Source organism: Haliotis rubra, unplaced genomic scaffold (genome assembly GCF_003918875.1).
Source record: "Haliotis rubra isolate DU_JTF1 unplaced genomic scaffold, ASM391887v1 Scf571, whole genome shotgun sequence".
NCBI classification, from domain to species: Eukaryota; Metazoa; Mollusca; class Gastropoda; order Lepetellida; family Haliotidae; genus Haliotis; species Haliotis rubra.
This window is the reverse complement of record NW_025767270.1, coordinates 190,998-205,653: the sequence shown is the minus strand read 5'-3', so window position 1 is coordinate 205,653 and position 14,656 is coordinate 190,998. Positions and strand designations below refer to the sequence as shown.

At 39.3% G+C, this 14,656-nt stretch overlaps 2 protein-coding genes across 2 annotated transcripts; one reads left to right on the top strand and one right to left on the bottom strand.

Annotated features, from left to right (window-relative positions):
- The first annotated feature begins 2,235 nt into the window (after positions 1–2,235).
- Positions 2,236–5,656, top strand: LOC124254355. The gene is made up of 4 exons (XM_046688276.1): positions 2,236–2,592; positions 3,235–3,407; positions 4,023–4,899; positions 5,306–5,656. Exons 1-4 carry the CDS (start codon positions 2,415–2,417, stop codon positions 5,620–5,622), a joined length of 1,545 nt encoding a protein of 514 aa, XP_046544232.1. The 5' UTR covers positions 2,236–2,414; the 3' UTR covers positions 5,623–5,656.
- A 2,784-nt stretch (positions 5,657–8,440) lies between these two features.
- On the bottom strand, positions 8,441–9,676 carry LOC124254350. The gene is made up of 3 exons (XM_046688271.1): positions 9,246–9,676; positions 8,808–8,914; positions 8,441–8,546 (listed from the first exon to the last, which is right to left on the bottom strand). The coding sequence occupies exons 1-3, from the start codon at positions 9,552–9,554 to the stop codon at positions 8,441–8,443; spliced, it is 522 nt and encodes a 173-aa protein (XP_046544227.1). The 5' UTR covers positions 9,555–9,676.
- Between the last annotated feature and the right edge of the window lie 4,980 nt (positions 9,677–14,656).

The window sequence follows — 14,656 nt, the reverse complement described above, 5'->3', positions numbered from 1 at the left end:
AGGTAGGACAGTTGGAGGACCTGTGCAATCAACAAGGTGACTGAGCTGATGTATCCTGTAATGATCCTTGAATGATTGGATAATCCCAGCGTCTAGGGGCTGCAGGTGACTTCTTGTTGTGGGTGGCAGGAAGTGTATTGTAACATGTGTTATCCCATCTGAGATTACATGACTACTTAAAGCATTAACGAGTTTGGTCAATTAATTTGAGTTAACCAATTGAGGTATGTATGCTACCTGCAGCCAGTGGGCATGGGCATTATAGCCAGGTGAAAATTACTTTTGTTAAAAAAAAAGGCAAATAGCATTATATCCAGTTTGGCATTCTAAACGGAGTATTATAAGGGCAGGAAATCCGTTCTGGCAAACACATGGCATTATATCCAGGGTGGCATTATAACCAGGGTGCACTGTACGTTTCGTGGCATCGGACATTGCTTTTGTCACTGATTTATTAAAGTTAGAAGAAAAGTCCTGGCTACTGCTGTTTGTTACAGGGTGGCTAAAAGCGGGGTATCCGGACTAACGAGATCAAATGCAGGATTATGCCTTGAAAATACATTACATAATGCCTAAACATAGTTTATGGGCACGTCGTTGTGACGGTCCACGACACTTCGTCAACAGTGACATTTTCCCTATGTCAGTAAACAGTTGCTTTCAAACAGAGCGACAAAACCCTTTCCATAACAAATCAATCCATTTTACAAAACAGAAAATATGAATATGTGTTTCTGAATCATTAGCAAATAGTGATGATGCCAGGTCTTTGCGGAATGATGAGCGTATTCTGATGTCCTCATGTTCTCATCGAGAGCTTAGCTGAGGTATTGGATGTTGTAACTTTGATAGAACAACTTCTCAGAAAAAATCAGTTTACGCTCTTTGAAATCTTGATGACAAGAGCATGCTCGATTGTACCGAAGAAGTTGTGACATGTAAACACCAAAGGCTGGAGCTGATGGAATATTGATGCTCGACATGAACAGAAGTTGACCTTTGGAAAGTTCTTGTCATGAAGCCTTATGGAGAGTTTTTGTCACCGAGATCGAAATATGAAAAACTTAAAGCGATTTCACTGGTCTCCTATTTCAATTTCAGATGGGTAAATCAGTGGAAGGGAATTGGTTATTTGATTGTTATCGAACGATAACAGATCATGGATATATCTGATGTATATGTTAAACTTTATATCCAAATTGCCATGTTTGGAATTTGCAATAGTAATTCTGACTCACCTGCATACAGTAAAAGCTCTGCAAGGGGGGAGTGGTACCTATGGGAATGCACATTAACGTTTTACTCTGTAACTGTACAAAAGAAATGCCCCATAGTAGTTCAAGGATTGATTTTTTAAAACCCCTGAAGTTCGTGACGGTGCTGCAAAAAGGTGGGGGGAGAGAGAAAGGAGGGAGGGGGCGACTTTGTACAGACAACTCGGTGAGTTTAATCGTCTAAATTCTTTCATGTACGTTTGTGGTATGGATGTTGCTCAAGTTCATTCATTTTACCAAGTAACAAAGAAAGGTACTAAAGGCATGCTGCTGTTAGATGCTAACAATGATGTTGTGAACATGTGTCAACAAGAGAGCGAAGATGTTTCTTCAATAACATTTGAGCCCGGAGGATTTTCGTGTTCATCAGTTTGTTTTTTGGGGGGGTTGTGTAAGATGTTTAACGTCGTACTCAGCAACTGTTCAGCTACATGACAGCGGTCTGTAAATACTCGTGGCCGGACCAGACAATCTAGTGATTGATAACATGAACATCGATTTACGCAATTGGGATACGATGACACGTGTCAACCTAGTCGATCAAGTTACTCGCCTCTCACGAAAAGTCCAATCATTCAATAATTGGTATTGGTAACAGGACATACACTCTACGGCCTGGAGGCAATACGCTCTTGATTTCGTAGTTTGTTGGGACGGTGGGATAGCCTAGTGGTGAAAGGGTTCATTCGTTCGTCACGCCGGAGACCCGGGTTCGATTCCCCACATGGGTACAGTGTGTGAAACCAATTTCTGGTGTTCCCCGCTGTGATATTGCTGGAATATTGCTAAAAGCGGCGTAAAACCAAATTCATATACATGAGTTTCAGTTCTGGAACCATTGAACTTACGTCACCTCCCTGGTTATCACGCGCAATAATAGTAACTTTGATAGTTTTGAGTGGGTGTTGAGGGCGATGTTAAAGGGGAAGTGTACGACATTTATTCACAGTGTTTGAAATTATACATGAGTTTCAGTTCGGCCATTGAACTTACGTCACCTTGGTTATCACGCGCAATAATAGTAACTTCCGCACATGCGTACATCGCTGTGCGGCAAAAAAAACAGGAAGTGCCCTACGCTATTCGCGGCAAAATCAGAACGTTGACATTTACTTTCTTACTCGTTGCTTACAAAGAAGAATGCCTGCCAGTTGCTGTGCTATCGACTGTTGCAATCGTGGGTACAAAGGGAGCGTTTTGAAATTTTATCGCATTCCAAAGGATGAGGGAATTCGTAAGAAATGGATTATTGCGATTCGCCGTGTCGACTGGACTCCAACAGAATATTCCCGCATATGCAGCGATCATTTTCTGAAAGGTTTGTATATTGAGTGGCAGTTGTACTTGTTGATGGTTCTTTTCGTTGTCGGATGAAAGTAAAATCATGTAATCGTACAGAATATTGAATTAGTCAGTCGTTCAGTTCAAACGAAGGCGTCGACGAGTAGTTGATAAAGGGAAATCACTCTAAATGAATTTGAAAATTAACGATCAGAAGGACATGTCCAAATAGTTGACTAGGCACTACCAGATGTTTATGTAACTTAACCACTGCAATTAGGGCTATGATAAATATAGCCTTCTGTTAGAAATATAGATCTAGTTATTATTATGAATAGTTGTTCCGTTGAATTTTAATGTATGTTCGAATGTGCGCAGGTTTTCGGACGCTTACGAATTTTTGTGTTATCTTTTATCACACGAACAACTGTAAAACATCTCATCAACTTTTTAAAGACAAATTTATTTTAAGAATCCGCATCCAGACTATTTACAATGTGTTTTAGAGGAAAGTTATCTCATTATACATGAAACACTGCCATAATCTCTAACCCTATAATCGATCATAAAATTAATTTAAAATTTATTTGGGGGCATGGGGAAGTAAATATTTGTTTATTTGAGAGACATGTCCGTATATTTCAAATATGGAATTTTTTCATTGTTTCTTGTTACACAGGTAGACCATCAAAAGATCCAAATGATGTGGACTATATTCCAAGTCTGTTTTCCTTCACCAAAGAAAGTAAGGTCACTACATCTCAGAAGATTGACCGAAGGAAGCGACTTGAGGGCAGACATGAGAATGTCAATCGTGGCCTGGCTGCAACTGCTCTACTGTCTCTATCTAGTGTAAGTAAAGAATTACTATAACCTAAATTTCTATATGGGATTATCTTATTATTCGGTCTCTGATTTCTATTAACATATGTAATCATGAATCAGACCAACTGCATCCACATACATTATATACAAAATGGCCTACTATTTTTTGCACAGGGTTTAAACTTGCCCTACATAACTAGGGGTCAAAAAGACACCTTAGCAATTTCAAAGGTCCTGAAAAGTAATCAGGTAGTGTACTGCACTGCACTGTATTGTACAATGTAAACATTATGTTTATGACAGGAACATTATATTGCTTGTAGAGAATTTAGTTCAGTTAATAAAATTGTGCAAAATATATAAATTGTTTTCCGTGTCCATTCTATGCACATGATACACAGGTGTGTACTGGTATTGGAGACATTTGTGTCATGTAAAACCCTGTTCGTAGTTATGAAAGGTTGGTATTTTAACCATTTACACACATCAAAACTTGAATGTAAAATCTCCACACCCAAATCTATTGAACTTGCCTGGGTAGGCTAATTTGTTTTGATTTTAAACTTATTACATTTTAAATTTTTATAACTGGACTTTTTTTATATGTAATTTTTCATAAACTGATAATGATATATGTTTCAGACTGACAACAATAGTCATGCTGATGCATGTGTACAGACGGATCCTATGATGACGCTCCGACATTGCTATTCCAATGCCTGCCAGACTGAACTACATGATCTGCACATTGACAGTCTGCATAAAGAAAGGGAATACTGGAAAGAATATGCCCTTAGCTTAGAGAAGACCAATGCCATACAACAAAAGTATGTTGAAACGTTAGAAATGCAAGTCACCCTTGTCCAGACACATGTGGATTCCTTACAATCAAAATTACGACAGTTGGAAGCAGAAGTATCTCATCTACAAAAACAAAATAACAGAGTATGCTGTTTCACTAACATGGTAAAAAATCCAAAGCAGTTGTCCTTTTACACTGGTCTTCAAAGTTGTGAAGTCTTTAAAGACATTTTAAGTGAAAAGTCACATCATGTCAACAGGAAAAAAAGTAAGCTTACTTCGGAAGATGAACTGCTACTAACTCTGATGAAACTCAGGAGTAATTTGTGTATGCAAGATTTAGCTTTCAGATTTGGAATAGCAAAATCATCAGCCACCAAAATCTTTCATGCTTGGTTGGACGTCTTGTACATTCAACTGGGAGGACTTGTCAAGTGGCCAGAATCAATGGACATGCAGTTGCCGACAGCATTTCGCAACAAAACATTTCGAAGAGTCAAGTGTATTATTGACTGTACTGAAATCTTCATAGAAAGGCCAAGCAACAACAAAGCAAGGTTACAGACATACTCCCGGTACAAGCAACACAACACAGTAAAGTTTCTACTTGGGATCAGCCCCTCTGGAGCCATCATCTTCCTCTCCCCTGTGTGGGGTGGACGAGCCAGTGACAAGGTCATTACACTCCAGAGTGGCATCATTGAGAAGTTTGTTCCAGGTAATATGAATAACCATCATATTATTTATATTTTAAGTTACTAGTGTTTTGTACAATACTCAATTACAGTAACAACAGTCACAGCTTGTTCACATTTAACTTCTTGACTCGTCGAATAGATAACATGGATAAGGATAGCTCAGTGGACAACATATTGGCCCAATATGACAGCTGCTTGGTTAGATTTCTGTGATCAGAACATTTGTGTGAGGTCAAGTAAGAATCACAAGCAGACAGCATAGGTTCCAAATGCAAATCACTGCTTGAAGTATAAAATACTTCGTTACAGTTCATGCAGTGATTTTTTTTTATAATTCCTCTGAACTTGAAAATAGTTGCATAGCATACCAACCAAGAATTTTATATTATCATGTTTACATTAATCGATTATCCAATGTATTTGCAGGTGATGTAGTTTTGGCTGACAGAGGCTTTTTCATCGACACTGAATTGGCAACCAGGGGTGCAAAGTTGACAGTACCTGCATACACCAAAGGCAAGAACCAACTCTCAAGACAAGAAGTTGAAACATCTAGGGTGTACTCAAATGTGAGAATTCATGTGGAGCGCGTTATCAACCGCCTCAAAGACTGGGCTGTCATAAAGGGTCCCCTGCCTATCACTCTTGTCAAAAGAGGGAAGACCTCTGAGAAGTGTACCGTTGGCAAGATGGTACAAGTGTGTGCTGCCTTGGTGAACTTGTGTCCTCCAATCCTGGAATAATTTGATGTAGTTCATTGATTGACTTGGAATATATCCATTGTTTATTAGCTACAGTTTACACTCCATTTTAAAGTTGTACAATTCAACAAAGTCATTGTCCATCATATAAATTGTATTTATTAATATCTTCAGTAGATAAGTGCAAAGAAATATCTAATAGAATGTTAATACTTTTATCTGACAATGATGTTATTATTTGACCAGAATCAGTTGTTGGGCTTCCGACACAATTGTATATGTTAGAATGTTATACAAAGACATTGAACTCATGTGTATGTGTAACACATATAATCATTTTCAGAAAATGGTGGGCCAGTTACAGCAAGATATAGATGGTGTTTTGTAAATCAACCTGTAACTGTAAGAAATCTGCACACATATTGGTTTTATGTTTCATACAACCATTAATTTGAAAAATTTGGTTGCTGAACTAGCCTTGAGAACCAGGAAAGCATTAATTAGTTTATAGTTTATGATGCATAACTTTGGCGTGTTGACGCTCAAAATATTTTGAAGCTATTTGATTCACAAATAGAGCCTATCTTACTCTACGTATCCAAGATGTGAGGATTCCAGCATTTTGAAATTATCAAAAGAGTACATCTAGTGATGTGTAAAACGTTTCTTGGTGTGGGACAGTCAACACCAACATATATGGTATATGGAGGCTGTGGGAGATATCCCTTGTATGTCAATTCCTATATTAGATGCATGAAATACTGGCTAAAAATTGTATATATGCATGAAAATAGACTACCCAAATGCTTACAATATGCTTGTTCATCTAGATGATTTGGCTAAAGTAACATGGGCATCTCATATAAGAAACATATTTTCTCATGGTTATGGTTTCATGTGGCTAAACCACTCATCTGGCAATGTGAATCTTTTTGTATCAATTCTGAGAAAACACCTATCAATATATTTAATCAAGATTGGCACTCAGTGTGAGATAAAAGCCCACAATATGATTCCTATAGGTTAATGAAGGAAGATGTATGTCCATCGACATGTATTAGAATTAGCCCATTGTGTAAAGTATATATTTCAATTTTTATTTGTCTGTCCATCTTAATTAGATTTGCGTAAACAATATATTCCTGAATGGTAGTTTGGTACATCTCCAAGTCACCGACGGTAGCATTTAAACAAATCCGGTCTTCTAATGATAACTGTATCAACTTAAAACTATCACGATACATTTACAATGCAATGTCTAAGCGTGATACTCTGTTAAAATTGTCTGTGTATTCAATCTGTATATGATTGTATAAGGCCTGAAATACAAACATGTTTTGGCTTCAACATTGGTCAAAATTGTAAAATTATAGAATAACTGCATTATAGAATTTGACAAGAAAATTGCAATATTACCTCCCTTGGCCAGATGTTCATGTAAATACAATTGTCAACTACCCACGTTTTATAGTGTTTTTGCTCATACTTTACGTGGCCGTTTTTTTCTTGGGTTGGACAAGCGTGTTCAATTTTGGGGTCATTCTTTCTTGTGAGAAGTTCTGGTAGAACTACATGCAAGAAGTAAAAGTCCAGTTTGACTTTCAAAGTATCCAATATTGTCTTATTCTTAAATATTCGTTCTACATGAAGACCTTTAGATGACCACACGACAAAGTCACAAAATTCAAGATTACATACATGTAACTGTCCTTGAATTTGATAGTAATGATTGTGAGAAAGCTTAAGTGCATTGCTACAGAGTGAGTTTGACATAGTGTGGGGATTCAGGAAGAACTGTTGGTCTGCTAACTTGCATGGATGTTCATCTTTATATTTATAGAGACATTTCACCCCAACTAGTCCTCGCCCGCAGCAATCACATGACACATAAGAATCAGGAGTTGCACCTAAGTGAAGAAAATCTTGGTTCACAACTAAACCTGAATTACTTAAGGCAAGATTGAAATGAGATGACATCATAAGGCACTGGTAGTGTTTAAGAGCATCTTTCTCATGCTTTAGACCCCATTTACAAGAAACTGGCACCCCAGTTCGGCAATAATTGTTTTCAGTGTCTGTAGCCTGGTCGTATTGCATGATCTTTTCCAATAAGGAAAACTGATCTGGTTTACATCTACAATGGAAAATACTACCAAAGTTGGAGGCTGTTAAACGTCCCACTCGGTGCTCAAACCAGGTTGACGATTTACTCTGACCAACTGTTGCCTTCTGTAGTGCTGCAACCTCGTCAACGGTTACCTTTAGCTGATCTGAAAACACATTCTCACACATAATTTGTAGACTTTGTTCAGACAAATACTTATTTTTTTCATCATAGAGAACAGTTAATGGTGAAGGCAGAACTTCATTTTGTATCTGAGACCAGTCGGTAATGACTGGGTGAGTAATGCTAAAAAGTACAGCATTTGGAACACTGTTTCTCAGTTTTAATCTTAGGTTTGAAGTGTCGGCAAAGGTAACTTCTGGTATTGCAGGCAATGGTTCAGGTATCTGATCCTTCTTGGCTTTAGAGAAGCAAATGTCATCAACAAGTGCTGGCTGAACCTGAAACAAAATAAGTTGACTTCAAGAAATCAATGGGAATTTGATTACGTTCTACTCACATCATGACTTGTTTTAATTAATATTTGTAGAAAAGCATTTTACTTCATCTGTTTATTAATTAATATAAACATGGAAATAAATATTAGTAATAAACAAATTTAATTTTAAATTAACAATTTGGGATGATATTGGACGAATTTGTTGAAATAATAAATAAGGTTGAACAAAACAAGACAAAATATAATTCAGTTCTAATTCACATATTGTTAATTACCTTTTGAGTTAAGTTCTGATTTCATTTACAGGGCATTGATGTGCAAGCAACTTTATTGAACTCAAGACGAACGCAGGCCTCTATCTTGAACAAAATCCCAGCAACATGAGAACATACTTCTCCAAGTCTGAAAATAAATTGTACCTGTTCAATTATCATGACAAATTGTATTAAATTTAGAACTGAATGACTTCAATGTGATTGCAAAATACAACTGATATTCCATATCCATTACAACATTGTCCACTGCTTGCATTTACAATGTTAAAACATAACTGTCATTGATTAATTCAGTCATTTTCCACACAAAATTAATGTGAATTTTGTACAAATGCATCTCGAATAGAGATAAATAAGGCTCCATAAATAAAATCAAACTTTCACTTACCCTGCCATGCATGTGCAATGTGCACATTCAACTTTGCCACACACATCAAGTCCAACCCAGGCTTCATGTGGTTTTTCATTTACAGACTGTGACCTATGAACTTTAGCCTATAAAAGAAAATAATTTGGAATAAATACATACAGACATTTATTCATCCGCAAATGCGTTGTTCTACAGGGGTATTGACTTTGTTTAAAAAAAACATAAGGACAATGGTTGTTCAGTTGGGGTTTTTTTTGTTGGTTTATTTGGGTTTTTGTATCTGTAACTACAATAACAAAATAGTTCACATGTTAATAAAATTAACACGAAATACCGACATTACAACCTAAATGATGCGGTGAACGAAATGATGAATTGCCATGCTGTGTGGCGCAGTTGCACTGACAAAAATAGAGGTGATTTTACACTATCAATTGACACAAGCACTGAACATACCTTCAAAATACAATTGGTCTTTGCAGCATTGTGCCTGATAAAAGTCGTTTGAACCCATCCACTTTCGAAAAAAATATACGCCTCCAGAGAACGGAAAGATCGCAGGCTGGTCCTTGTGTAAGGCCCCGGTGTTTCAATGAGGTAAGTGTACAGATCGCCGTATTGTAGATCTGGCCATTGCGTCACATCATCACTCCATCGTTTATTAATTACGTATGGGTCGTCATCCAAACAAAAGCCTAGAAAGTTCAGTTTTTCTTCGTAGCGAAGTTTGTCTGTGGTGGACAGACTTTTGTAGTAGGTACTCATCGGTAGTTTGAAGTCTTTGCGCAGCTTAACTTCCAGTTAGATATCGGTTATTGCAGACGTCACTACTACTTCCGCGTTCTTTTGCCCTACGCTCGTTGCGCATGCGCGTATATACACGGAAGTACTCGTTTGCTGAAACTCATGTATACATTCATTTTTCTTACAATGAAAGTATAACCCTCAAAATAAGAGCTGAAATGTTATGCCATTATGCGGCCCTTATTTACCGAGGCAAACAGGCCAGAGTTACCGCCCTTTTATTATGACGTAATTGGTGCCACTTTCTTTTAGACTGGACTTCTGTCTTGTCCCAAATCAAAAGATAATAATACTGAAATTAATCACATGAGAAAATTTAGTTAAAATACGAAAGTTCTAAGAATACGAACTGAAAATGTAAGCAGCAGGACAGATTGATCGTGTGTATTTTCATTCATAACCTCACGTCAATGAAAATATCAAATATGTGTAACAATGTTGACATACGTATGACATCACTATTGGGAAGCGACATTCTCAAAATGGCGTGTTCACTGACACGAGTACGCCGGATTTTGTTGTTTCAAGCAACGCAGGGGCGGATACAGCTTTTTGAGAGAGAGAGAGAGAGAGTGTGTGTGTGTGTGTGTGTGTGTGTGTGTGTGCGCGCGCGCGTGCGTGCGTGAGTGTGTTTGCGTGCGTGCGTGAGTGCACGCGCGCACACACGCTATTGAGAAAATGAGGGGTGCACACTTCATTTCCACCCGAGTTTTTTTCTTAGTCATTTAACAAACTTTCTGGACAAAAGGGGGGGTGCGCAGCCCTGCGCCCCACCTCTGGATCCGCCTATGCAACGTATATACATAAATGTGACATGTAAGTAGTCCGAAACATTCTGACAATCTGTTGGTTGTTATTTTCTGTTGGTTTTCATTGTGACCATGGGAAATAGTCAGAAATGGGGAGAACTGCCATCGTCGGCGTGCGTGAGTTGATGAATCTCGGAAATCACCTATTTTATTTAACTATCGCTTGCTACGATACCGTTCCGATGCATGGTCTAAATCCAATGAGCAAGTGTATGCAACAAAAGTAGGCGAACAGATACACAGAGTGAAACCTGAGATTGACTTTGTTTACATTTCAAACAAGTGGTCCTTTCCCAGAGCGGCATCTGATATATTTCGTTAGATTTCACTGAAACGCTTGGTAATTGGTGACAAAGACCACTTGTCATTCTGTTTTGAACTGTATGAAGAATTCAGGAATTAGTGTAAGTGTACGTGTGACGTGATTTTATAAACACTCTGCAATATGGCTGAAAATTCACTTTGACGTGAAACTAATGCCATTGTGCGTATTTTCCAAAACATTCTCAGCAATTCTAGGTTCATCGACAATGTTTCAGAACGAGCATTGGTGATTCGATCAAACAACAACAACAAAAAAATACCGCTGATCACAATGATACGTTGGGGGTTTGGTTGTTTTTTTTGGTTTGTTTAGTTTTTTAATTCAATTGAATGTTGTACAATTTGGTTACGTAATAACACTTTTTGTACAATGTATACGTTTTTTCAAAATGCAACGTCATCACAGTGTCGAACTGACCAAATAGCCAGCTGACGGCCAGGCAACAGGTGGATTAAAACAGTAGCCTGCGCACCGAGGCACAAGAACCACACCTATACCTGCACCACGTGAAATGAGTCTAACAGCGTCATTCGTTTGTCGGTTTGGCACCAATGACGTCATTTCCAAGGGACATAAGCCATGGTGTGTTTATTGTAGACATAGAACTCTCGGTTAATGTGGAAAATTTGAATCGATATAACGCAAAAAATAAATTAGTTACTTCTGATATCTGTACTGTTTTGGCCATAAAACTACTTGACAAACACTTTTCATGATGAAAAAGTGCAAGAGAAAAAGGTTAATTTTCGTGTAAACTTGCCCTTTAAATTTCCGCAGTATGCCTGCAACAGAAAACTAAAACCGAATTTCCTATGTAAATCAATCTATGGTGTTAACACCATGTAATGATTTCGGGGCGATGGGGTAGCTTGGTAGTTAATACGTTCGCTCGTCACGCCGAAGACCCAGGTTCGATTCCCCACATGCATGGGTACAATGTATATATGAAGCCCATTTCTGGTGTCCCCTATAAAAAATAGTTCTGGCGTTCCCCGCCGTTATGTGACTGGAATATTGCTAAAAGCGGCGTAAAACCACACTCACTCACTGCAATGATTCACCAGGCAGTACTGTTAAAACAGGACCAGTATATCCGTGCAGCTTCAATACAGATACGTTCCGTCTTTCTGGAATTAGAGAAGACAATGTGATTGTATACCTATTTATATATTCTTTACATGCTACGTTCTAAATCTTCATGTATCACTTGGGGGTTGTCAAAATGAAATCAATGCTTGCCGTTCCAGCGAAATAGCGTAACCACACTATTGATTTTAGTTAAGTTTACAGCAAATTCCCTTATAATATTTATACATCTTTTTGACAAAAAACGACGCTTGTCCTCCATATCCGGATAACAGCGTTCCGACAAAACTGACGGACTGACTGAGTTTGGTTTTACGCCGCTTTTAGCAATATTCCAGCAACATCACGGCGGGGAACACCAGAAATGGGCTTCACACATTGTACCCTTGTGGGCATTCGAACCCGTGTCTTCGGCGTGACTAGCCAACACTTTAACCACTAGGCTACCCCATCGCCCCGTTCCGACAAAAGCCAATATTAAGACTAACTCCACATTGTAAGGAAATTGAATCGAGAACAGTGTCTAAATATTTTTCAACTGTCATCTGGAACAAGTCGCCAGTTTGAAATTAGTCGGTGGCTTCCTGAATATATAGTCTGGTTTAAACAACTAAATCGGCATCACAATATGCTAGGTCAGATCATGTTGATAGTCATTACTGTGTTAGTGCCTCGGAGCACCTTGCCTACGCCTAGCTAGGCCCAGGGTCAGTTGTGCGTATTTTCCAACATATCTGGGTCATGGTCATCTGACACAGATTTGGTCATAAATATAAACAACAGTAATAATGAGAAGTGATATGCTTGCACTGCTCGTGTGGGATGGCTGATACCCAGTTCGTCCTATAATGCAAGTAGTGGCAGTAAACTGCTTCTAGATACACAGTTAAATAACAGTTAAATGTCCATTCGACGGACAAGAGCTCTCCCAAATAGGGTGCCATGACAAAATTCTCTAAATTCTAATTGGCTTTCATACACATTCTGACATTTGTTTTCTAACGTCGGATAAGCTCTAACATCAACTCTGCCCCAAACCTCTCTCCAGACTAATTTTAGTTTAACTGTAGGGTGGTTGAAGCTTCCCACGCTCGTCGTCCACAATGTGTATAGTTCTTGCAGTCAATACCCATGAAATACGGAAGTAATCACGGGTAATGATCTCTGGAGTATATATTCTGTAAATGTTGTTCGGACTCGGTCTAGACTTTGAGTGACAAATTGGATCAACCATCGGGTTTAGTCATGTTAAACCCCTTAGTATTCCGCACCGTAGCAGTTTTTGTCTTGTGTGTTTGTCATATAAGTGAATTGGTTGGCTGAGATATGTCATGTTGTACAAACTGAGTTGGCTGAACAGACATCGTTATCACCAACAAGCAATGAATCTATAAAATAGAGACAGGCAAGCATCGCGAGAGAAAAGACGACAATGAGTGAAAAAATACTTGGGTGAAATTAACAATGGGGGGTTGGGGGATTGGAACACGAATGTCATTACACATTATACTACTTGAAGACATTTAGTCGCGTCATAAGAGCTTTGCAATATCTGAAGTATGTAGATTTCCCCTCCTTTGTCCGTTTTGTATTGTTGTATTATATACTGAGTCAAAAAAGAAACTTCACATTCTTTCTTCAGGGCACTATAAAAGAACAAAAGATGGCAAGATGGTTAAATTGTTATTATTTCATTGCTGAGATCTGTGTGATGTACTCGATACACTGACAGTGCCATAATCAGTTCCATAAGGCTACACCGCCGTTCCAAAACATGGGTATACAGAATGTCAAGTCACAAGAATAAAAATGCGAAGTTTCCCAGTTCAATATCGTGTATGGCCGCCCCGCGCATTCACCACTGCCAAACACCTTCTCCTCATCGACTGCCTGATGCTTGTGAACACGTGGTTTGGGATTCTGCGCCATTGCTCTTGCAAGGCAGCGCCAAGTTCCTGGAAATTCTGAGGTTGGTTCCTAAGACCAAGAAGCCTTCTCCCAAGTGCATCCCAAATGTGCTCTATTGGATTAAGGTCAGGGGACCTCGATGGCCAGTCCATGACGTTGATTCCAGCGTTTTGAAGAAAATTTCGTGTCAACATCGCGGTATGCGGCCGAGCATTATCATGCTGGAACTGTAGACCTGGGCCATGAGCCGCCATGAAAGGAACGAGTTCAGGGGTGAGCACCTGGTCGCGGTAAGCAGCAGCTGTGAGGTTTCCACGGATGACCAGAAGTCGGGAACGGTTGTTCCCACAGAAAGCACCCCACACCATGCAACTTCCGCCCCCGAATCTGTCGACTTCCTGTATTAGGCATACCGTTCACGACGTCGTTTCCAGACTCTATGCCTGCCGTCCGCGAATCTGAGGGTAAACCTGGATTCATCTCTAAAGACGACTCGATTCCAGTCTCTCTGGGTCCATCGGAGGTGACGTTGGGCCCACAGCAGACGTTGACGTTGATGAACCGGCGTCAATATTGGCCCACGATATTGACGTCGAGAATGGAGACTGGCAGCCCGCAACCGATTTCGAATGGTCTGTGAGGACAGTCGACCTCTAAACATCTCAGCCCTGGTTCGTGTAGCCGGCAGAAATCTGTCACGTAGGTGACGTAGGACGATTTGACGGTCTTCTGCTCGTGACGTCACACGTGGACGACCCGACCTTGGGCGATCAGAAGTGGTGCCAGTTTGTTGTAGACGACCTCGCAAGTCATACACAGTACGACGGCTGCATCCCAAGTACCGTTAGAACTGTGGTTTAAAAGTGTTTTTTCAATTCTTGAGGCCAATGCAAACACGTGCATATAAAGGAAACTTCGATGCGAAGATCACGTGA

What these genes read in the sequence shown, in the direction of transcription:
- LOC124254355 (XM_046688276.1), top strand. Translation starts at nt 2,415, where the DNA reads ATGCCTGCCAGTTGCTGTGCTATCGACTGTTGCAATCGTGGGTACAAA. An exon ending in CAGCGATCATTTTCTGAAAG is followed by an intron (nt 2,593 to 3,234) that starts GTTTGTATATTG and finishes CTTGTTACACAG; the next exon opens with GTAGACCATCAAAAGATCCA. An exon ending in CATTGAGAAGTTTGTTCCAG is followed by an intron (nt 4,900 to 5,305) that starts GTAATATGAATA and finishes ATGTATTTGCAG; the next exon opens with GTGATGTAGTTTTGGCTGAC.
- LOC124254350 (XM_046688271.1), bottom strand. Translation starts at nt 9,554, where the DNA reads ATGAGTACCTACTACAAAAGTCTGTCCACCACAGACAAACTTCGCTAC. An exon ending in AGACCAATTGTATTTTGAAG is followed by an intron (nt 8,915 to 9,245) that starts GTATGTTCAGTG and finishes TTTCTTTTATAG; the next exon opens with GCTAAAGTTCATAGGTCACA. An exon ending in CATTGCACATGCATGGCAGG is followed by an intron (nt 8,547 to 8,807) that starts GTAAGTGAAAGT and finishes ATTTATTTTCAG; the next exon opens with ACTTGGAGAAGTATGTTCTC.